The sequence below is a fragment of the Typopeltis vanoorti genome, chromosome 8 (assembly GCF_054136105.1).
Source record: "Typopeltis vanoorti isolate ZY-2024b chromosome 8, IOZ_Tvanoo_1.0, whole genome shotgun sequence".
Taxonomy (NCBI): domain Eukaryota; kingdom Metazoa; phylum Arthropoda; class Arachnida; order Uropygi; family Thelyphonidae; genus Typopeltis; species Typopeltis vanoorti.
Window position 1 is genome coordinate 25,529,942 of NC_143556.1, and position 24,885 is coordinate 25,554,826.

General features: G+C 34.2%; 1 protein-coding gene across 2 annotated transcripts in view; it reads right to left on the bottom strand.

The window, feature by feature from the left end:
* Window positions 1-24,885, bottom strand: part of LOC150103862 (pseudouridylate synthase TRUB2, mitochondrial) — a 106,159-nt gene that overhangs the window by 72,346 nt on the left and 8,928 nt on the right. The window contains exons 2-3 of one of the 2 annotated variants that reach the window (XM_090396565.1): window positions 18,085-18,235; window positions 3,193-3,309 (exon numbers count right to left, since the gene is read on the bottom strand). In XM_090396565.1, the coding sequence (XP_090252691.1) occupies window positions 3,193-3,309; window positions 18,085-18,208 (241 nt within the window). In that variant the 5' untranslated portion in view covers window positions 18,209-18,235. The remainder of the gene's footprint in view (window positions 1-3,192; window positions 3,310-18,084; window positions 18,236-24,885) is intronic. The other variant, XM_090396566.1, reaches the window with a different exon arrangement.

Consider the following 24,885-nt stretch of genomic DNA (forward strand, 5'->3'; position numbering starts at 1 on the left):
AATACTAAAGGATTACATGAAGATTCAAGAATAAAACTTTGAATATATCAAAGAAGGAATATATCAAATGTAAAATGAATACTAAATGATAAAAAAATACTTTACTGGCCAAAGATTTACATATTTAAAAAAAAAAGCATTAGAAAAATTTTTAATTTAAAAAGATTCTTCGAAAAAAAATTAGCTCATTTCTATATCACCGAGTGAATCAGCAGCCACTGAGGTAATAGGAGATATATTAAGAAGCTTCGCGTATTTTTTTTTCCAAAGAAGGCCTCAAGTGTCATCTGCTTCATTGACAATCACTTCTTTTCGTTTAAAACAGCTCGATAGCAAGTAGAAGCATTATTTATTTTGTGGGAAAATTTACTAAATCATTCAAAGTCTGAATCTTGTGATTCAAAGATTGCTCGAGCTTTTTCAAGAAGTTTAAATGCTTCTTCTAGGCCTTTTAAAGTGAAAAACCGAGTTGGAGCATCATATTCGTTATCTTCTTTGTCTTTTTCTTCTTCATTTCTTGTTCCTCTAATTCAAGATCACTGGGTGAGAATTCCATAGTGTACGACTGAAGCAGCTCATTAACATCACCTTCTGAAACTTCCATTTGCAACTGGTTAGCCATACCTAAGATCGCTTGAGTTTCAGAATTCACAATCTTTGTTGGGTCTTCAAAGCCTTCGAAATTATCATTAAATTGAGAACAAAGTTCATGCCATACTCCTTTCATAGTTTTTTCGAAAACTTTATGCCAGGCACTCTGCTTTAACCAAACTGCGTCTAAAATGTTGAATCTCTTCCAAAACCTTTTGATAAAAAAAGTTTCCATCTTTATCAGTTGCTTCTATTAACATTTCAAAAGTCTCTTTGAGATAATGTGCTTTAAATGTTGCAATCACTCCCTGATCCATTGGTTGTTGTAAAAGAGAAATTGTATTTGGTGGTAAAAAGACTATTTTTACATTAGGGCAAATGCAAGCTACTGATGATGGATGGTCAGGTGCATTGTCAATTATAAGAGGCACTTTAAATGGAATTTGTTTTTTCTCACAATAAAGTTTCACTTCAGGAACAAAGTGATGCATAAGCCAATTTTCAAATAGGGAACCTGTGAGCCAAGCCTTCTTATTTGCCTTCCATATTACTGGGAGAGTATCTTTATTAATTCCTTTTAAGCTTAAATGTTAAAAATGCCAAGCAATTTTAAACCTGGTTTTACTCCATTTCCCAAGTAAGCAAACAGACAAACAAGTCAAGTTTGCGCCTGCAAGTCTAGCTGATCCTACAGGTGGTGCAAGACCAAGGCAACTTGTGGTAAAGGTGGTATAAGCTCTGATCACTAATCTTAATATTTACCCTTAATGCCAAAACACATCTCCTAGAGGAGATGTATGATGTTTTGTATTAAAGGCAAGGGAGCCCACTACCCAGACCGGTTTCGACCTTTATTGAGGTCTCATCAGTGGGTGCCAAGCTAGAAATACCAAGATTTTAGTAATACAGAGCTTATAAGTATTTTACCAGAACAACTTACCATAAGGTGTTTTAACTTTATTAAATAAAAATCTCAGGAGGAGATATAATTGTAGAAAGTATTTTACCTTAGGTATAATAAATGTTAAAGATACCAAGCAATTTTAAACCTGGTTTTACTCCATTTCCCAAGTAAGCAAACAGACAAACAAGTCAAGTTTGCACCTGCAAGTCTAGCTGATCCTACAACACCTTATGGTTAAAACACCTTATGGTAACTTGTTCTGGTAAAATACTTATAAGCTCTGTATTACTAAAATCTTGGTATTTCTAGCCTGACTCCCACTGATGAGACCTCAATAAAGGTCGAAACTGGTCTGGGTAGTGGCCCCCTTGCCTTTAATACAAAACATCATACATCTCCTCTAGGAGATGTGTTTTGGCATTAAGGGTAAATATTAAGAGTAGTGATCAGAGCTTATACCACCTTTACCACAAATTGCCTTGGTCTTGCACTACCTGTAGGATCAGCTAGACTTGCAGGTGCAAACTTGACTTGTTTGTCTGTTTGCTTACTTGGGAAATGGAGTAAAACCAGGTTTAAAATTGCTTAGTATCTTGAACATTTATTATACCCAAGGTAAAATATTTCCTCCTTTTAAGCTTCTTGGATTTTCTGATTGATGCACAAATAAAGGTTTCAACTTGCAATCGCCAGCAACATTTCCTCCTAATAGTAGAATGATATGATCTTTTGATGCTTTAAAACCTGGCATTGAGGATTCTTCTTTTGCAAAGTAAGTTCTTGCAGGCATCCATTTCCAAAAAAGGCCTGCCTCATCAATGTTAAAAATCTGTGATGGCAAGTAATTTCCTTCTTTAATTATTTTTTCTAATTTTTCTGGATAAGATTTTGCAGCCTCACTATCGGACTGCAGCTTCACCTTGTATTTTAATGTTATGTCAATCAGTCTGCTTTTTATAGCAGTCAAACCACCCACTACTTGCAGCAAAAGTCTCTTTGCAGTCATCCCCTTTTTGGTCTTACAGCATTTTAAAAATGACTAATGCTTTTGTACAAATCATTGTGTAGGTAATAGGCATGTTTAATTGTTTTGTTTGGTCGCTTATCCAAGCAGTTAACAGTTTTTCCATACGAGGAATTATACTGTCTGTTTCTTTATTATGCAACCATGTAGACTGCATAGATTGCGACTTTTTTTTTTACTTCTTTCAAATATTTTTCTTTATCCTTTAAAATAGTGCAAACTGTAGAAGCAGCAAAAGAAAATTTCTCAGAAAAGGGCTTTAACAGTGCTACCTGCTTGATAGCTGGTAATAATTTTGTATTTATTCTCTAACATAATTGCTTTTCATTGTTTCTTTTGCTCATTTTTCTAGTTTTGCAGTGTTGCTTCTTTTTGACATTTCTGTAAAAGTGAAAGGATTATATTTAAAAAGAAAAACGAGAAAAAATCAGGTATAACTGAAGAAAACTACGAATAATACACTCACGTAGCCAAGACTTGTGAGTGAAGGAGGCTTGTACTAACTGATCATTATGTCATTAGATACTGCGTAATTCCTGGACATGCCCCTAATTCACCTTTGCCTCACACAATTTAAAATAAAAATTGCAATCCAAAAAATTCCTAAACTGGGAACTACCTGTACATCAGAATTTTGCATACCTAAAGAAATAATTTAATGGTATACACTTACTCAGAGGATGATCTGAATAACTAGGATGTTGAGATACTGTCAGATGACATCCTGAAGCAAGTGTTCCCTCAATTTTCACAAACATATTTGGTGGGCGAACTTTCATAGAATTGAGATCTATAAATAAACAGTAACAATGCTTTAGAATATTCTTAAAATAAATACAATAAATGACACAACAATATCAAAATAGTTTACCACATATATGAAGGAAGTCAAATTCTCAGACTATCTACAAAAAAAAAATGAGCACATCACATTTAATATGATAACTAATAATTAAGGAATTGACAGCGTACACTAGAAATATAAATTAAAAAAACTTTAATAAATACTTTCTGATATTTTGGCAACGTCATGTTGCCATCTTCTTGGGAACTTAAAATAAAGAACAGGTGCACGCAAGTGCTACATAACAGCAAATGAGATATAATTGATACATAACAATAAATTTGGGTGCATAAGACTGCCCCAAATTTGGGGCAGTCTTATGCACCCAAATTTGTTGAGGTTTGGCATGTTCCTAAGGGCTGAGGCTGATTCCATGAATAGTCTTTCATATTTCAACTTGCTGCAGTGTATTACTGTGATGGATATCCAGAGCATGGTGTGCAAGCCCAGAGTGGCTGTACTGGTGAAATCGGATGTAGTTCTTGTGTTCTGAGATTCTGATATTTGTTGTCCTGCCTGTTTGGCCACAGTAGGACAATTTACAGCTGCAAGGGAACTGGTATACACCATGTAGGTCTAAGGGAAGTGGTTGGTCTTTAGTGGAGCGGATAAGGGATTCCAATTTTCTATATGGTCTGTAACAGGTGGTTAAGTCATGTTTTTTTAGGATTTTGTTGATTTTTTCCGAGGTGCCTCGGATGTAGGGGATGGTGATGGATTTAGTGTAATCGTTTTTGTGAAGGGCAGGAGGTGGGTTGTGGATAACTGGTTTAAATATTTTTTGGATTTTTGGAGGGGGGGAGAGGCGTAGCCATTGGCTGAGAAATTGTTAAGGATGTGATTTAGTTCAGTGGTTAGGGCTTGATAATTTGAACAGATGAGTTTTGCCCTGTTGAATAGTGTCTTATCTCCATATTGTTGTGAGGGGGGGAGGAATTGTTGGTGAATGTATCTGCCTGTATGGGTGGGTTTACTATAAACTGAGAAAACAAAGGTTCCATCAGGTTGGTGGGTGACTAGTGTGTCTAGGAAGGGGAGGCTATTGTTTTTCTCTTTTTCTAGGGTGAACTTGATTCTAGGGTGTTGGTTGTTTAAGTCTGTTAAGAAGGAGAGGAGTGTATCCAGGCCATGTGGCCAAATAGTGAACACATCATGAACATAGCAAAGCCATATGGTAGTTTTTTGTGGGGCTGAGTTTAAGGCTTTCTCTTCAAAAGTCTCCATAAAGAAGTTGGCCAAGGGTGGGGAAAGTGGTGTGATTCAATAGTTTCTGAAAATTGAACTAACATATATCAATAACTATACAGTTATAAATATATATACGGGGTGCTTAAGGGTCAAAGCTATATAACTGAGAGTGGACCTCCACATAGCTTTTAAAGGAAAGCGGAGAACCGACCAGGGCTTTCGACCTAAAGTCCAATCCTCAACTTCTCGTGGTGCACCCTGTTGGGGATCTACCTAGATACTGAATGGACAAGGATGGGTAGGCAATTTGGGATTTAGCCGACCAAATTGTATTCTTATTGGCTTAAACCAAAATACAAGATGATGGTACAACATTACAAAAATTCATGGCAGTTGGGGTGTCGGGCGATTAAACAAGCCCCTGTTGTTTTTGCCAGGGAACCAGGGCAAACAGCGAAAAGTCAGCTACTGGAACAAATCTGAAAACACACCCCAACTCAACATCACCAGAGTTAAATATTGGTACTATCAACATAAGAAGCCTGAATGACAAAGAAATGGAGCTAGCTGAGGAATTAGGTAAGTACCAGATCAACATAATAGGGGTGACTGAAACAAAAAAGACAAAAACTAGTGAGATCTTTCTGAGCAATAAATACAAAATGTTATATTCAGGCATTGACAATCAAGGAAAAGGAGTAGCCATAGTATTCAACACTAAATATGAAGCTAATGTTCTTGAATGGCAGATAGTCTCAAGTAGAGTGATGTGGGCAAATATCAGAATGGGGAACTGGACAACACTGAGACTTATTTGTGCCTATGGTCCCACAGAAGGTTCTACTAAGGTAGAAGTGGAGGAATTTTTTGATATTTCAGAGAAAGCAACTGACACAATGAAAAAGGAAAAGTTGGTCCTTGTTGGGGATCTAAATAGCAGAGTAGGAAATGATTGTCAGACATACAAAAATATTTTGGGAAAATTTGGAGAAAAGAGCAAAGCTAATACAAATGGCAAATACTTGTTGGATTTCTGTTCAGCATATGGACTGGTTATTACTAATACCATGTTCCAACATAAAAATGTGCACAAATTCACATGGAGAGAAGAAGCAAGGAATAAGAAAAGTCTCATTGACTAAGTTATTGTTGATAGTGATGTTTTCTCCTTGGTGCAGGACACCAGAGTGTACAGAGGATTTGAAATTGGAAGTGATCACTATTTAGTCTTGAGCAGAATAAAATTGAATTTCATATTGAAAAAAATAACATGTAAGAATGTTTTAAAGCGAATAAAAGTTGAGCAGCTCTCAGTATTTCTTCAAGAAAGATTATTGAAGAAAAAATGAAAGAGTTTGAGAACAGGAACCAAACCTTGGAGTTTCAGTGGCAAACTTTGAATAAAACTCTGATTGATTCAGCCAGAATCAATCAGGAATGTAGTGAGGTGGTCTGCAAGGTTAGAAAAATCAGAACTCCATGGTGGACACAGGAAGTTAAAGAGACAGTGAAGGAAAAGAAGAAAGCATATCAAAAGTTCCTGGCAAATAAGTCCGCTTATGCGCTTAGAGAATACAGAGACAAATGTAAGAAAGCTAAACACTGTGTAAAACTGGCTAAACAAAAGTCATGGGAGGACTTTGGCAAGAACATAGAAAATAAATATCAAGGTGGCAGCAAAATATTCTGAAGGTTATTGAAGAAGTTTAGAAATGGAGGAAAGAGTGTGCTAAAAGGACTTAGAGATGATAAAGGTGAAAATGGGAAAAAAAGATATCCTTGAAGTAATTACTCCAAAAAATTGCTAAATGAAACAAGCAGTGAGAGTACAGCAGTAAAAAACACTGACCAGGCATGCAGTCAGGATACATATCTAAGGATATGTATCCAGTATGGACATTTTGATAGAAAAAGCTATCAAAGGTTTAAAATGTGGAACGGCAGCAGTAGTAGATGATATTCGACCAGAAATGCTGAAGTATGGTGGTATAAAAGTCTTACAGTGGCTGCAGTGCATATGTCAGAAGTCCTGGACAGAGGGACGAATTCCCAATGATTGGAGTAGAGCTCTCATAGTACCCATATATAAAAAAGGGAAATAAAACTGAATGTGAGCCTTACAGAGGTATTTCCCTACTAAGTGTTCCTGGCAAGATTTATGCAAGTATACTTGAGAAACAGTTGAGAAGAATTGTGGAAGAAAAGCTTGGTGAAGAACAAGTTGGATTCAGGCCAAATAGAGGCTGTCGGTATCAGATCTTCACTTTACGACAAATAGTTGAAAAATCATGGAAATATAACAAAAGATCTGTATTTAAGTTTTGTAGATCTGGAAAAGGCATATGACAAAGTGCCAAGAGAGAAGCTATTCAATATGCTACAGTTATATAGTGTCGATGGGGCATTATATCAAGCAATACTTGGTCTTTATTTGAGTTGTAAGTCAGCAGTTAGAACTGAAGGAAGTACAGGAAGATAATTTAATGTTAAATCTGGTGTGAGACAAGGATGTACATTATCCCCTCTGTTATTCATAAATTGAATAACTGTTGTAATAGATATGGTATGAACGTCAGCAATAAAAAGATAAAGACAATGAAAATAGGCAGAATCAATGAAAATGTCAACTGCATTGTGAATGGAGAACCTGTGGAACAAGTAAAACATTTCAGCTACTTAGGCACGATTTTTAGTGAAGATGGTAAATTAAATATGGAAATAGACAACAGAATCAACAAAGCTGGTATGGTAGGAAGTCAATTGAATTAATTCACTAAAATTCATTAAAACACTAAATTAGTTGTATACAATAGGGATCCCATATGTCCCGGTGTCCGGATATGTTTAGTTCGGGATGCTAAATGTCCCGGATTTTTTAGAATATAAAAATATTAACTTTTCTAATAAGAATAAGTACAAATCGTAATCTTTTTGGGTGCTTTTAAAAATGTATGTTTACAAAACAAAAAGCATATACATGTTTATTTTGTAGTTCGGTGATTACCAGAATGTTAGAATTTTGGGAAAACGATTTAGTTCCATACATTTCATTCAGCTGGAGAAAAGAATGTCAGAATGAGAGAGACATCACCCAACTGTATGTTCAGCTAATCACAACCACGGCATCTATTTCATTCATCTGGTCGGCCGTAAATTTTTAGCAATCTTTTGTCTCAAGCTTAGTTTGCATAGCGTATGATATCCGACAGTCCAAAATGTTTCTCATTGGTCGACATGTTTTTGAATATTAACGTGCTACGACAGTTCATTTTCTTTCAACCAATGAGAAACATTTCGGACCGTCGGATATCGTACGCTATGCGAACTAAGCTTCATGCATTAAATTGTTTTCATGTCGCTACAGGGTATGTGATATAACCTAGTTTTGAACTGTTCATTTCGTATTAATTGTGAATATTGTATTTTTTAAATTAATAAAGTTAAACCGTTTGTTACAAAATGCCCAAAAGAAAGTGTGATTTCAATGAAAAATTGAAGGATCTTTTTCCTTTAATTTTCAACACAAAAACCAGTGTTTGTGATGATAGGTCTAGAGTGAAATGCAACGTGTGCCATACAGAATTTAACATTGGCCATGGAGGTAAGGCAGATATAACTGACCATGTCAATACAAAAAAGCACAAGTCTGCTGTGTCTGCAAAAAGTTCAAGTCAATCATTGACATCATTTTTTGGGTATCAAAAGTTAGGTAGCCAAGAAATGGAATTGGTTGCACAAGAGGCTACATTTCTTTTTCATGCAGTTAAACACAATCACAGTTTCCAATCCATGGATTATACGTCCTCTATTTTAAAAAAAATCTTGAATAAGAAATTTTCATGTGCACAAACGAAGTGCAAGGCTATTATTACCAATGTCTTATCGCTACATGTAAAAAGTGAAATATTGAAAGATCTGAGGAATGTAAAATATTGTTACATATCCATAGATGCATCTAATCATATTGATCTTAAGATTGTACCTATCAATGTGAGGTATTTCTCTGTTGATAAAGGGATTTCAACAGAAATATTAGAATTTTCTAGCCTTCCTGGAGAAACTTCTGAATCATTCAGAGACAACATCTCCAATTTCTACTTCGCTGTAATTCAATATATTCAAGAATGGACTCAAAATCAGTTTAGTGTATTTACTAAAATGGAATGGGCTTGCTTGAACACACCTGTATCTTGGGAAAATTTAATGGAATGTGTCAAAAAAATTAACACCATCTTACCAAATTTCAACTTAAATAAAGAGAACTTATTTGATGAGTACCATGTTAAGATGTATGCAACTGAATATAAAATTAATGAATGGAATAATGCCAGTTGTAATCTTTGGTCATTTTAAAAAGGAACAAATTACTTACAGTGAAATAGCTTCAATTATAAGTTTTTGTTTGACCTTACAAGGATTAAATGCTTCTATTGAACAAATTTTTTCATTGATGAATTCGTTATGGACAAATGAAAGGAATCGCTTGCAAGAACACAGTTAAATCTATCATGCTTGTTAAAACCCATTACGGAAACATGTCATGTTCAGAGTTTTTCGATATAGTATCTAAGAATCGACAACCTGTGCACAAAATTCATTCTTCAACCAAATATAATAATGATTCTGCAAGTAGCAGTAAAATGGGACAGGCAACAACCAGCTGCAATGTACAAGAGGAGGCAGAATAAGGAAGAGAGGAGGTATGTACTAAAATTAATTATAAATTTTTTATTTTTTTAATTTTTAAATTAAATTAAATTAATTTATTTTCATATAATTTCAGATATTATGCATCTACACAATACGCATAAGGCCCGTGTTGTTCATATTTTATTTTATTTACATTGTAGTTCCCATTTTATTGACATATTAACATTTTATATCTTTATTCTATGTCTTTATATTTCACATACTTATTAATGTTTGATTTAAGTGTTACATGTTTAAGTGTTTTATTAGAATTCTATTTATTTGACGTATGTATAAACATTTATGTTATCTACATTAATAATTCAAATTCAAATAAATATTTAATTTTTTTATTTTAAAATACATAATGTTAACGAATAAAATTGATTTCTCTTTTAACCCTTAATTCTACAAAATTTATTGTGTCCCAATTTTTTGTTTTCAAAAAATGGGATCCCTATATACAAGACAGTGTTCAAACTAGTTTTAACTTATGGATCTGAGAGCTAAAAACACTTGGCCAAAGACTAGAAACTGCAGATATGAGAGTCCTGAGAAAGATTAGAGGCGTGAATAGATGGCATCAATGGCAATATCATATTAAAAATGAGGATATATGTTAGGAAAGAACTTGACATTGTCAGCATCCAGGAATGCGTTAGCAGAGGTAATCTCAGGTGGTATGGTCACTTAAACAGAATGGACGAGATAAGATTAGCAAAACAAGTGTTCTCTGTCAGGTTGGCAGGAAAACGACCTAGAGGAGGAAGACCAAGATATGGTGTTGGAACTTCCTACCTAACTGACTGTTTTCCATTTTTGTTGGTTTGTTAATCTTAAATGTTAAAATCAGTTTTTCTTAGTTAGTTGTTGATTGATGCTCATCTGAATATAAAGAAATTTATATTATACTGCGCCATCCTATATTCAGATTAGTCAAAATAATATAGAGGAATGAATCATCAACTATACTTATATTCTCACTTTATCTTCAGGCGGGAGTTATTAATGGCTTTTAAAGCTTCCGCAAAGTCCGATTAATTTTATGAGCGGTGCAATGAAAGAAAATCAGGCAAACACCAAGTTTAACTCAACAAAAGAAAACATTTAATGTGGAAAAGTACAATATATACATTTAAGTTTAACTATCTGCAAAAAGTTATCCAATTAAAATATTATAAGAATTCACATTCAAACATTAATAACTTCTCAATTAGGTTTGAGGATCATGACTAATGTCATGATCCTCAATGATCATAAAGCATTAGTATTTCTCTGACATATTTTGCTCTCTATCCAATTGGATGAATCATATCATAAATATATTAGCTCAGTTTAAAGTATTCAGAATAATTTACAATCCATAAATTATCAAATATTCATTTATCAGTTCTTTATGTTCAGTCAATCAAGTTGGAAATAGTTCTTAAAAGATCAACCTTCCAGATGTTACAATAATTAATCTTATGACAGGCTACACTTTATTCTTTCTCAGTCAGCTAACATTTATTAGAACAACATGACACTTATTATTTAGAGGGGAAAGTACTTCAGTACATCTAACATTCGGCCATTAATCGACATAACACCAGCTAAGGTTAAAATATATCCGATGGAGTTAACAGTTATAGCTTCACAGGTTACAGAAAGGACAACTCTTACCGGGTTACTGCTTCTACACATCGAATTCGCAAAGGCACATTTGAAATTCTTGTAGACTTTTACTTTATGGCTACACAATTCTAAAGAAATCTTTCATTATAATAACTGAATTATAGACACAGAAATATACAAGTGTTGATGTACTACTAATTCAGTTATAATAAAAATAAGGAATCAGTTTCCTACTAATTCCTTATTTTCTTCTATGTATTAACTTCGGTTCTGCACTATACTTCCACAAACCACTTGGAAAATATTGTAGTATCAGAACTCACATAGAAGTAATTCACGATGCCTATTAATTCCCGGACCTGTTCCAGTTGATTTACGGTATATATCCCTTCCCCTTCTGTCACACACAACCAGTCGCTATGCTACCTCTTAACTTCTCTCTTACTTACTTTCATTTTCCAATCAACACACGTTCCTTCTTCCTGCCAAAATCCGGTTCTAACCAGTTCAGCTTATATCCACTGGCTTCTCTGTTTATACACAGTAGCTCATGTTCTCCACACGAGCTAACTAAAATAAACTCCATTTCTCCTTCAGCAGCCAATCAAATCCAATCAGAAGAATTACATAAAATCACTCTTACATACAGAAATAAAAAGATATATCACAATTCATATAATATACATTTAAACTTACATACATACAGTTTCTTATAATAAATTTTACAGAATAAACTAAATAAAATGAATGACATTTATATAGAGTCTTTTCATTATTATTACATATTCTAAGATTAAATAATTAATTAATAACAAACAAAAGACTAACAACAAATAATATTTACAAGTCTTGCTTATGACATGGTGGATTATGTTAAATGTCAATGAAGTATTAAAACATAAAATATCTTCATTCACAACTTAACAATAGGTGGATTGATACGGTACAAAGTGACTTAGACAATAGAAATATAAGACCTGATAATGTTGGAGTCTTGACAATTAACAGACTGATTTGGAGGAAAATTGTAGATAGGAAGTTGGTAATCATGTAAATTTTTCATGTAGTACTATCATATCTTGTACACCCCTTGATGGTACATGGCAAGAATTTGATGATGATGATATAAAGATATACACTTAGTGGGGCATCTTATATTCCATATCAAATTATGATATGACCTGTTACTAACTGCCTTTGTAGAAATATAATTACAGCAATCACAGATGATTAGTCTATAGTTTTTTTTGCCAGTAGAAGGTGGAAGGTATTATGCATGGTAATTTTCAGTGCTGAAAGATAAGTTCTTTTTAATAGTATTTAGCAATAATTAACTCATTCTTTTTTGAACTGTTATATTTATGAGTGTTTGTTCAATTAAGCATAAGGCCAGTATGCTTAATTTTGTGGTTTTGAAATTATTTTTGTTTAATTATATACTGTATTATTTGTCATGACACAATTCACAAAACAATGGCAGGTGGTTGCAATGCGCTTGATTTTGTTAACTGCAGCATATGCAAAATATAGGCACTTCACAGAATGAGTGATTTTTGGAAGGCGAATAAAACTGTAGAGCATGTTTGTCTTAAGTATTTTGTGACTAAATTCCAGAAGTTCAGGACACAAATGTATACAGAGGATTTGGAACAAAAAATGATCATTATTTAGTTTTGAGTAGGATAAAATTGAATTTCATATCGAAAAGAAGAGTGTGTAAGAAAGTTTTAAAATGAATCAAAATTCAGAAGCTTTCAGAGGTGAACTGTAGACTCAAATACACAAACGACGTTGAAGAAAAAAAAAATGGAAGAGTTTGAAAACAAGAACTAAACCTTGGAAATTGAGTGGCAAACCCTAAAGAAGCCATTAATTGATGCAGCTAGGGAAGGATGTGGTGAAGTAGTCTGTAAGGATAGAAAAATCGGGACTCCATGATGGACTTGGGAAGTTAAAGAGGCAGTCAAGTAAAAGAACAACGCACATCAAAAGTTGCTAGGATATAAGTCAGTTTGTCCTCTTAGAGAATAAAGAGAAAAAAAATCTAAGAAAGTGAAGCATTGTATAAAAGTAGCTAAACAAGTCAAGGGAAGACTTTAGCAGGTAAGAACATAGAAAATAAATATCAAGAACGTGGCAAAATATTCTGGAGGCTAATGAAAAAGTTTAGAAATGGAGGAAAAAAGTGTTTCAAAAAGAATCAGAGACGATAAGGCTGACATGAAAACTGAAGATAAAGATTTTCTAGATATGTGTAGTAATCACTTTGAAAGACTACTAAGTGAAACAGCCAGTGTCAGCACAGTGCTAGAAAACTTCAACAGGAATGCAATCAGGAATACATGGCCATACTTGAATTAGAACAAGCCACCAAAGACTGAAATGTGGAAAAGAAACTGAAGTAGCTTCCTTTCAACAGATTAAATTTGACCAGAAATGCTGAAATATGGAGGTATAAAAGTTTTACAATGGCTGCATTGCATAATTCACAAGGCCTCATCAGAGGGTCGAATTCCCAATAATTGGAGCAGAGCTCTCATAGTACCCAATATATAAAAAAGGAAATAAAATTGAACGTGAGAATTACAAAAGGCATTTCCCTACTGAGTGTTTCTGATAAAATTTATGCAGGTATATTTTAGAAATGGCTAAGAACAATTTTGGAAGAGAAGCCTGGTGAAGAACAAGCTGGATTCAGGCCAAATAGTTGTCAGGATCAGATATTCACTTTATGAAAAATAGTTGGGAAATCTTGGGAATATAACAAGGATTTGTATTTAAGTTTTGTTGATCTGAAAAAGGCAGCATATGACAAGGTGCCAAGAGGAAGCTCTTCAAAACAATACATAGTCTCTATTTAAGTTGTAAGTCAGAAGTTAGAATTAAACGAGGTACAGGAAGATGGTTTAATTTTAAATCTGGTGATTTAAAATTAAACTATACCCTCTGTTATTCATTATTTATATAGATCACATTATGAAGGAAAGTGGTATTAAACCTGATATCAAAATTGGATATGTTAATCTTAGCTCTTTACTTTATGCAGATGATGTTATACTTCTAAATAAATCCAGTAGAAGTCTTCAAGATTCCCTGACTAAATTGAATGACTGTTGTAACAGATTTGGTATGAAGATCAGCAATAACAAGACAAAGACAATGAAAATAGGCAGATGCATTAAAAATATCAACTGCATTATGAATGGAGAACCAATAGAACAAGTAAAACATTTCACCCTTAGGCATGATTTTTAGTGAAAATAGTAAATTAAATGCGGAAATAGATTCAATAAACCAGGTATACTAAGAAGTCAACTAAATAATTTTATATGGAATAAGAGAGAAATTTGTCAGGTTATAAAGTTAGCTTATATCTGAATGAAAATGAGGGGTCGCCCATGGGAATTGTGTAAGTGTGTGAATAGCAAGAGTGTTAGGACTAGATTTTTTGTTTGGAGGGTGGTGAATGGGTTTCTAGTGGTGGCTGTGAGTGTTTTAGCAGAATAAGTTTAAAGAGAAGTATGATAGGTATTGTGTGAATAATGGATCTCTCGTGTCGAGTCTTCTGACTTCATGGAGATACTGTACAATAAAAGTATTACATTACTACTCTGGTGGGATTATCTGATAATCTGGGATCATGGTTTCCAGATGAGATAATCTGGAAACCATGATCCCTGTTGGGATATCAACATCACCAGATGTTAAAGATTGGTACTATCAACATAAGAAGCCTAAATGGCAAAGAGCTAGCTGAAGAATTGGATAAGTACCAGATTGACATAATAGGGGTGACTGAAACAAAAATGGCAAAAACTGGTGAAATCTTTCTGAGCAATAAATACAGAATGTTATATTTAGGCAATGACAATCAAGGAAAAGAAGGAGTAGCCATAGTATTCAACATATACACACATAGTGAGATTCAAACCCACAGCCTGATATTTGGAGAGCAAATATAATAACCACTAAGGCAATATGAACAATTAGTGTTCAAATGTGACAAATGGCTTGATATCATCACCTGCTGAACCAGTGCAGGTAGAGTTGTGAATATCCATAAATTTTGACTAAGGTGAGTTTGTTATTAGAAAGCTGAAAATCAAAAGGCTCAGAATGGAACAAATCAATAAAGTGATTTTTACTGGGATACTATTGTGAACCAGCACAAAATAAAAATAATTAAGAATCTTATATACCTGGGAGTTAACATTGATACTGAAGGCAGAGGTGACAAGGATATAACAGGATTGACAAAAGTGAATGTGCTTCACAAAGATTTACAAAGCCAAATTAAAATTTTGGCTTTGTGCAAAATATTTTTTGCACTCTGTGTAAAATACTGAAAATATTTTGGCCATAACATATAACAAATGAATTATACAAACAGATAAAGTAAAGAAAAAAAAGTATTGCAAGTGAAATAAAAAGACTTAGATGGATGTTGAATGGGAACGGTGGGCAGAGGAAACATGCTAAGGGTGGCTTTGACATGAATAAAAAAAAAATAAAATAAAATAAAATAAAATAAAAAAATGGGGGGGGGGTTAGAACACGATTTTTTGCCTATTTTCATTGTCTTTGTCTTTTTATTGCTGACCTTCATACCATATCTATTACAACAGTTATTCGATTTAGTCAGAGAATCTTGCAGACTTGTAACAGATTTATTTAGAAGTATAACATCATCTGCATAAAGCAAAGAGCTGACATTAACATCTCCAATTTTGATATCATGTTTAATACCACTTTCCTTCATAATGTGATCCATATAGATAATGAATAAGAGAGGGAGTAATGTACATTCTTGCCTCACACCAGATTTAACATTAAACCATCTCCCTGTACTTCCTTCAATTCTAACTGCTGACTTACAACTCAAATAAAGACTAAGTATTGCTTAATATATAATGCCCCATTGACACCATACAACTGTAGTGTATTGAATAGCTTCTCTCTTGGCACCTTGTCATATGCCTTTTCCAAATCGACAAAACTTAAATACAGATCTTTGTTATATTTTTGATATGCTTTCTTCGATTTGATATGCTTTCTTCTTTTTCTTCACTGCCTCTTTAACTTCCTGTGTCCACCATGGAGTTCTGATTTTTCTATCCTTGCAGACCACCTCACTACATTCCTCTCTGGCTGAATCAATCAGGGTTTTATTCAAAGTTTGCCACTGAATCTCCAAGGTTTGGTTCCTGTTCTCAAACTCTTTCATTTTTTCTTCAATAATCTTTGTGTATTTTAGTCTACAGTTCACATCTGAGAGCTGCTCGACTTTTATTCACTTTAAAACTTTCTTACATGTTATTCTTTTCAATATGAAATTCACTTTTATCCTGCTCAAGAATAAATGGCGATCGCTTCCAATTTCAAATCCTCTGTACACTCTGGTGTTCTGCACCAGGGAGAAAACATCACTATCAACAATAACATAGTCAATGAGACTTTTTTTATTCCTTGCCTCTTCTCTCCATTTGAATTTGTGCACATTTTATGTTGGAACATAAATTGTTCCAACATAAAATGTGCAGAAATTCAACAGAATTTCTGCACATTTTATGTTGTAAAATCCTGAGCAGAAATTCAACAGATATTTGCCATTATTATTAGCTTTGCTCTTTTCTCCAAATTTTCCTGAAATATTTTTGTATGTCTCACAATCATTTCCTACTCTGCTATTTAGATCCCTAACAAGCACCAACTTTTCCTTTTTCATTGTGGCAGTTGCTTTTTCTAAAGCATCAAAAAATTCCTCCACCTCTACCTTAGTAGAACCTTCTGTGGGACCATAGGCACAAATAAATCTCATTGTCCAGTTCTCCATTCTCATATTTGTCCACATTACTCTACTTGAGACTGCCTGCCATTCAAGAAGATTAGCTTCATATTTTGTTTTGAATACAATGGCTACTCCTTCTTTTCCTCGATTGTCATTGCCTGAATATAACATTTTGTATTTATTGCTCAGAAAGATCATTATTAGTTTTTGTCTTTTTTGTTTCAGTAAACCCCTATTATATCAATCTACTTATCTAATTCCTCAGCTAGCTCCATTTCTTTGCAATTCAATCTTCTTATGTTGATAGTACCGATCTTTAACTCTGGTGATGTTGAGTTGGGGTGTGTTTTCAGATTTTTTCCAGTAGCTGACTTTTCACTGTTCACACTGGTTCCCTAGCGAAAACAACGGGGGCCTTGTTTAACCGGATGACGCCCAAGCCGGCATGAAATTTTGTCATGTTGTACCATCATTTTTTATTTTGGTTTAACCAATAAGAATACAATTTGGTCGGCTAAATCCCAAATTGCCAGCCCATCCTCGTTCGTTCAGTATCAAAGTAGATACCCAACAGGGTGCACCACGAGAAGGCGAGGATAGGTCAGAAGCCCTGGTCGGTTCTCTGCATTCCTTTAAAGGCTATGTGGAGGTCTCCTCTCAGTTATACAGCTTTGACCCTTAAGCACCTCCTAATAAAGTTATTATTAAATAGTTCTACAACATTATCTTCTTCATGGATCATCTGACTGCTCTCTTAAATTGAGTAATTAAATGTAACTAAGTTACCATATGCTTTATTTTATATTTTAGATGTCTAACTGATATTCAATTTTAGTCCAAACATGATTAAGCATCTCTGGAATTACTATTTTAGCAGCCACAGTAAACTACTGTTTTAACATTTCTACACTGTTTATATACATCTATGATAATACCCTAAAAGTGGAAAAGTTGAGGGATGAAACAAAAAAAAAAAGGTCATTAGAATGAACTTTCCAACTAGCCAAAGATCAACAGGATTGCCATATGTTATGACTGCCAAAGATCACTAAGGATTTCTATAGTATCCTTTGCTTACTGCACAAAATATATGAATTCAAACTTGGATGGCAAAAGGAAATACTACTATGCTGTCATCATCATACTAATGCTATTAGATGATATATATAAAATACTTGTTATACTGTGCATACTATGTTTGATCTGTTTACACAGTGCACAAAAACACAAAACATTAAACTCTAGGAGCTGCTATTTCTTTTAATGTTTTGATTATTTGTATTACTAAGATAGTTTGAACATGCATCTCTTAAAACCCTGAATGACTTTTGTGGATATCCACAAAAGTAAAATAAAATGCTGCATTTAAATTTTGTAAGGTGCAGATATAAATATTTATGACTGATAAAAATAAAATTAAATTAAATAAAAAATTAACTTACCATGGGCAAGATTTCCGATGATGGTATTACGAAGAAAGAAGATATTTAATCCAGCTGGTTTGTAAGCACAAAATATACCATTTAATAAGTTCCATGCATCTGGAGCATATGTAACTGTCTTCATACTGAAAATTCTAATATATACAAAAACCTATAAAAAAGGGTGAACATAAATCTTAATGAAAAGCTTTCTATTTCTGAAATTCTTACCAGTACTTTACTAAATAATCATATTCTATAATCACCTAATTAATATATATGTTCCTAAAGGGATGTACATGATGCTATATGATCAAGTTTACAATATTACTAACTTCTTATCAATGAGTTTCCTCCAGATTTATCTGTTATTTGCCTGAACTCCAAAATGATAGAGAGGAAGACAAAGATCTATGTGGATCTTTGTCCCTTCCATTCTTAGGCTAAATAAACACCTGTTTTGCTAAACTTTTTTTTCCTCTTACATTCTGTTTAAATGACCTTATCACATTAGATTACTTCTACTCACACATTATTGAATGCTGTCAAGTTACTTCATAATATCCTACTTATAAGTGGAGATTTCTGTGGTTTAGAAGTTCATAATGCATATTCCGGTAATTGGACCACATTTTTTTATTAAACTAAAATCACAATAAAGAAATAAAACCCAACAAGTTTCGTAAGTCGTTTGACTTGCATCTTCAGGGGTAAAAGGTAACTTAAAGTTTAAAACAACAAAAAAAAAAAATTATTCAAAAATAGTTCATACTATTCAGTTGTAGCTGTCTGACTGTTCATAAAATTGAAAAATCAAAATGCAGATTCAAAGCAGTGCTAAGTTTAAACAATGTTGGATGATGCCACGTTCACAATGTCCGAGGTCTGACTGAGGTATATTTTTTTTATCAAAGCTGACCAAACTTGGTGTAGAATTAAGCCTTGGTCTTTATTGCATTGTGTTGGAATTCTAAGCATGTTTGCAGCTTCTTTAAATTTCCTTATGTAACAGTTTTTTTCTATGTAAAACATGTTTGTTTTCTGCCAGAGCATTGTGGTCGGCGAAAGTGGTATGGAAAGCCAGACCTGATTTGTGTTCTGTTCTGTTTTGCACATCCTTTTGCTGTTCGTTCATGCATATTTATTGTGCTTTTAGCTTAATAAAAAAAAAAATGTGGTCCAATTACCAGAGCATGCCTTACGAATATCCTACTTTTCATATCATTCATCCTATGACAGATGACATGCTGCAAGAACAATAAATTTTATAAATGCCTGGTTTTTTTAAAGGATGATGGGGAGGTTTTGGGGGGATATAGAAATCTTGAAATTTTTCCGGTGACAGAAAGGCTACTTGGATGTTATGTTTGTTTAGTAATTTAGCCATCTTGTCTGTAACATTCTTGATATATGGAAGTGTGATAGCGTTTTTCAAATCTTGTTTCTGTGAGATGCTTGTAGGAGGAGTGTGGAGGATATTTTTGATGGTCTTGGGTTCATAACCATTTTTTTTTGAGGATCTGTGTTAAATATTCCAATTCTTCATTTCTCTGTTTTTCTGTACTGGAAATATTATAAGCTCTGTCCCTCAGGGTTTTTATTAAACCTATTTTTTTGCAAAAGGTGGTGGTGGTGTGGGGGCCGCATTAAGAAATCTTCCTGTGTTGGTTGGTTTTCTATATATTAAGAAAAAAAGCTGATTATTTTTTTTCATCGACTTCTAATAGGATGTCAAGAAAAGGAAGTTTTCTAAGTTCTTCTTGTTCTAAAGTAAATTTTATATTCTTATGTAAATTATTCAGGTAATCTTTGAAAGCATGAGTTCATCTGTTGTTCCTGGCCATATGATGAAAATATCGTCTACATAGTGTAGCCAAATTTTTGGTTTTTATGATAATTGATTAAAGCATTATTTTCAAAATTTTCCATAAACAGATTAGCTAAAGCCGGAGAGAGGGAAGAGCCCATAGCCAATCCTTTTTGTTCCCAAAATTTGTCTTGATACATGAAAACAAGTATTATTTATACAATATTTATAAAGATCTATGATGTCTGGAGGAAAGAGGTCTTCAAGGAGATTCACAGTTTTGTTTCTTGGAACATTTGCAAATAGGCTGATAACATCCAAACTTGCTAAGGTGTCTGAAGGTCCAATGTAAAGGTGCAAATGAAGGTGCATTTGAGGATATCTGGTGCAAGAGAAGCTGGGATGAAATATATAGTTGGTGGCTGCTAATTATGGAAGGCTTCAACTATGGGGACATAGATTGGGAGAAGAATTACAAGGAAAGGAATTTACACAATGGACAGAAATAGCAAAACCTATTTGGTAATTTGGAATTTCTGCAGCTGCTAAGACATAATTACTTGAAACACCATGAAATGGGAATTCCATTTCATGGTGTTCAAGAGTGCTAAATATGGTGATAACATCAGCAACATCAATAACCAAGGTAGCCACACCACCTCTGATTCATGTGGTCTTGCCTTGGATATTGCCAAACAAGTAGAATCTTCAGTTAAAAAGTAGTATATGTGGAATCACAAAAAAGGTGATTATAACAAACTGAGGAGCCAACTTGGTATAGTGCCATGGGATAAGAATTTGGAGGGAAAAAATGTCAGCAGAACATAGAAGATGATCAAGAGGGTGTTTGAAAAAAGAAGTATCAGACCATATACCCAGAGTAGTCGTTGTCATCATCAAATTCCTGACATGTACCCTCAAGGGATATACAGGATATGACAGTACATGAACACTTACATCATTAATAACTTCCAATCTATAATTTTTCTCCAAATCAATCTGTTAGACTCCAACATTATCAGCTCTTATATTTTGGTCTTCTGAGGCACTTCTTACTGTATCAATCCACCTGTATCTTGGTCTTCCTTTGGGTCTTTTTCCTGCCAACCTGGGAGAACACTTGTTTTGCTAATCTTTCCTCTCTCACTCTGTTTAAGTGACCATACCCACTGAGATTAGCTCTGCTAACACATTCCTGGATGCTAACAATGTCAAGCCTTTCCTCATATCCTCATTTTTAATATAATACTGCCAGTGATGCTATCTGTTCATGCTCCTAATCTTTCTCAGGATATTCATAACTGCGGTATCTACTCTTTGGTCAAGTGTTTTATTTCTAACCCAGCTCTCAGATCGATAAGTTAAAATTGGTTTGAACACTGTCTTGTAGACAGCTAATTTAGTGGTTTGACTAATTTCTCTCTTATTCCATATAAATTTATTCAATTGACTTTCTACTATACCAGCTTTCTTGATTCTCTTGTCTATTTCCATATTTAACTTACCATCTTCACTAAAAATTGTGCTTAAGTAACTAAAATGTTTTACTTCTTCTATAGGTTCTCAATTCACAATTCAGTTGATATATTTTCAATGCTTCTGACATTGTCTTTGAAGACAATGTGAGAAGCATTGTCCTTGTCATTATTATTGCTGACCTTCATATCAAATCTATTACAACAGTTATTCTATTTAGTCAGGGAATCTTGTTGATTTGGACCGGATTTATTTATAAGTATAACATCATCCGAATAAAGTAAAGAGCTAAGATTAACATTGCCAATTTTGATATATTATATATTATTATTTGACACCTCCAGGGAGTCCAAAGACTCATCAAAGGAGAGTGTGCCAACAGCATCGACAATTGGTCCCCTTCCAACTACTAACCGCTCAACCTTACTTAACTGAGCTATTAGTAGCAGAAGTTCTACCAATCGACCAACCTTTGCCGGCATCAGATTTAATACTACTTTCCTTCATAATGTGATCCATATAGATAATGAATAACAGAGGTGATAATGTACATCCTTGTCTGACACCAGATTTAATATTAAACCATCTCCCTGTACTTCCTTCAATTCTACCTGCTAACTTACAATTCAAATAAAGACTAAGTATTGCTTGATATAATGCCCCATTGACACCATACAGCTGTAGTGTTTTGAATAGTTTCTCTTGGCACTTATCATATGCCTTTTCCAGATCTACAAAACTTAAATACAAATCTTTGTTATATTCCCATGATTTCTTAGCTATTTGTTGTAGTATACTTGTATAAATCAAATCTTACCACGAACACTCAGCAGGGAAATACCTCTGTAATTCTCACATTGTTTTATTTCCCTTTTTATATAAGGGTACTAAAAGAGCTCTACTCCAATCATCTGGAATTTGTCCCTCTGTCCAGTATAGTAACTGCAAGACTTTTGTACCTCCATACTTGAGCATTTCTGGTTGAATATCTACTCCCACTACCTTTCCACATTTCAGGCTTTGATAGCTTTTTCTACTTCAAGTATGGATATATATTCTTGAATGCATGACTGTTGAGTGTTTTTTTACTACTGTGATGTCATTGATTGTTTTGCTTAGCAATTTTTCAAAGTAACTACTCCATACATCGAGGATATATTTTTCTTCAGTTTTCATGTCACCTTTATTTTCTCTATTCCTTTGACAGCACTCTTTCGTTCATTTCTGAGATTTTTCAAGTCTCCAGAATATCTTGCCACCTTCCTGATTTGTTTTCTATGTTCTTACCAAAGTCTTCCCAATGACTTTTGTTTAGCTTTCTTACATTTGTCTCTGTATTCTCTAAAAGCACAAGCTGACATTCACAAAGAACTTTTGATATGCTTTCTTTTCCTTCACCGCCTCTTAAACTTCCTGTGTTCACCATGGAGTTCTGATGTTTCTATCCTTGCCAGAGATGCCAAAGGAAGATCAAGGGCTCAATGGAGCGATTCAGTCAGAATTGCCTTAGAAGCACAAAATGTTGGATATCACGATATTGAAGTGCTTACAAGTAACAAACAGATCTGGGAGAAAACTGTTGAAAGGAATTAATAATAATGTAAACTTAATCATGTAATGCTGTCATAGTTACCTGAACACCCCCTTGCAGGTACATATTAGAAAATTGATGATGTGGTATGGACTTGATATTTATTAATAAATATACTTGTAATAAATTATTAAACAAGATAGCATTTATTTACTAAATACCAGTTCTACAACACATCTAAATCCTATATCAGTCTTGCAACCTCATCCATTCAATCAAGGAAAGTTTGCTCCTTTTTTCATATCCAAGTGTATGAAGTGAAACTGTCCGTGCTCTTAAGATCATCCATCCATCAGGACATCAACAGATGCCAAATGGACACTCAGATGCTCAGTGATGTGCCACACTAGTCCTGTTGTAATGCTTTTCTGGAGGATTTGCCTCTCTGAAGATCAGTCACTCCAGACACACCATCCATCCATTCATGTTACTGATGGTCTACCCCCTTCCTCTTTTTCCAGGAATTTTGCTATTACTGTTCTGAGAAGTCCTCCTTCCATCATTTCAATGTGTTTAAATATTTCAACTTTCTTCTGTCAATACCCTTAAGGAGCCTTCAAGTTTTATCAATCCTTCCTAACACCCATCCATTTGTGTGTCTTTCAGTATATAATATCCTCAACACCACATCTGAAAAGCAGCTATCCCTTTCCTATCAAATTTCTTTAGTTTTTTTTAGGTCTCACATGTATAAGTCGCTGTTGGAAAAACAGTTGCATCCAAAATCCTAAACTTTTTTCTCCATGAAGATAGATCCATCCTTCCAGATTTTAAAAAACTTTAAGACTAAGTGATAAACCTGTTGTTTTAGCACTTAATCTTCTCCTAACATGTTCTGAACAGCAATTCTTCACATTAATAACCGATCCTAGGTACTCAAACTTGCTGACTTCCTCAAATCTTCCCCATTAAAGTACACTTGCTTCTCAGGAGCTTTCCTGTCTGTATTTCCTTTGAGAATCATAATCTTTGTCTAGCTAGGATTGAGCTGAAGTTCTCTGTTAACTTTTTCAAGAATTTGTCAAAGTTCTTCCTTATCATTACTGTACCTCAGATTACTAATTAATCTACCACCTCTGCTAATTCCTGTTTTGAGCTCATTCAATGTATATAGGCATGATGTCCTCAGCATAGATATTAAACAAGTGAGGAGAAAGTACACATCCTTGCTAACTCCCTTTCCAACCTGAAACTTATCAGTTAATCCAACAGTGAAATATCAGCAACAAAGTCATACCCGTACACCCAAGTTTCGTCACCGGGTGTACGGGTATGACTCTGAGACGAAGCAACAGTCATCATGAACAACAAGTTATAACAAAGAGCAAACAAGAATTTCACGTTTGCTCTGTTATAACATGATGAAATCACAGATGTGGTAACGTAGGTGGTCAGAATAGCATCAGTTGCACAGCTCTCGATGTACACAGGGCAATGTCTTTTGGCACACTGAAATATCAGCAACAAAGTCATACCCGTACACCCAAGTTTCGTCACCGGGTGTACGGGTATGACTCTGAGACGAAGCAACAGTCATCATGAACAACAAGTTATAACAAAGAGCAAACAAGAATTTCACGTTTGCTCTGTTATAACATGATGAAATCACAGATGTGGTAACGTAGGTGGTCAGAATAGCATCAGTTGCACAGCTCTCGATGTACACAGGGCAATGTCTTTTGGCACACTGACTTATGAAGGTAGGTGCTCCCTGTGACTGTGTGTGTGCAGTCACAGTGCTGCCATCTGTTGGCATGTTACAAACCTAGTCTTGAAATGTTTTGATACCACCTCGTACATCTTGGCCAGATATTATTGATAACACTGAAACATGGTTAACAAAAGATGATATAGTTTCAGGAATAGAGTTATTCTATTTTTAGAAAAGACAAGGAGAACAAAATGGATGGAGGTACAATGATAGCAGATTAGTTGCTAACAACTAATC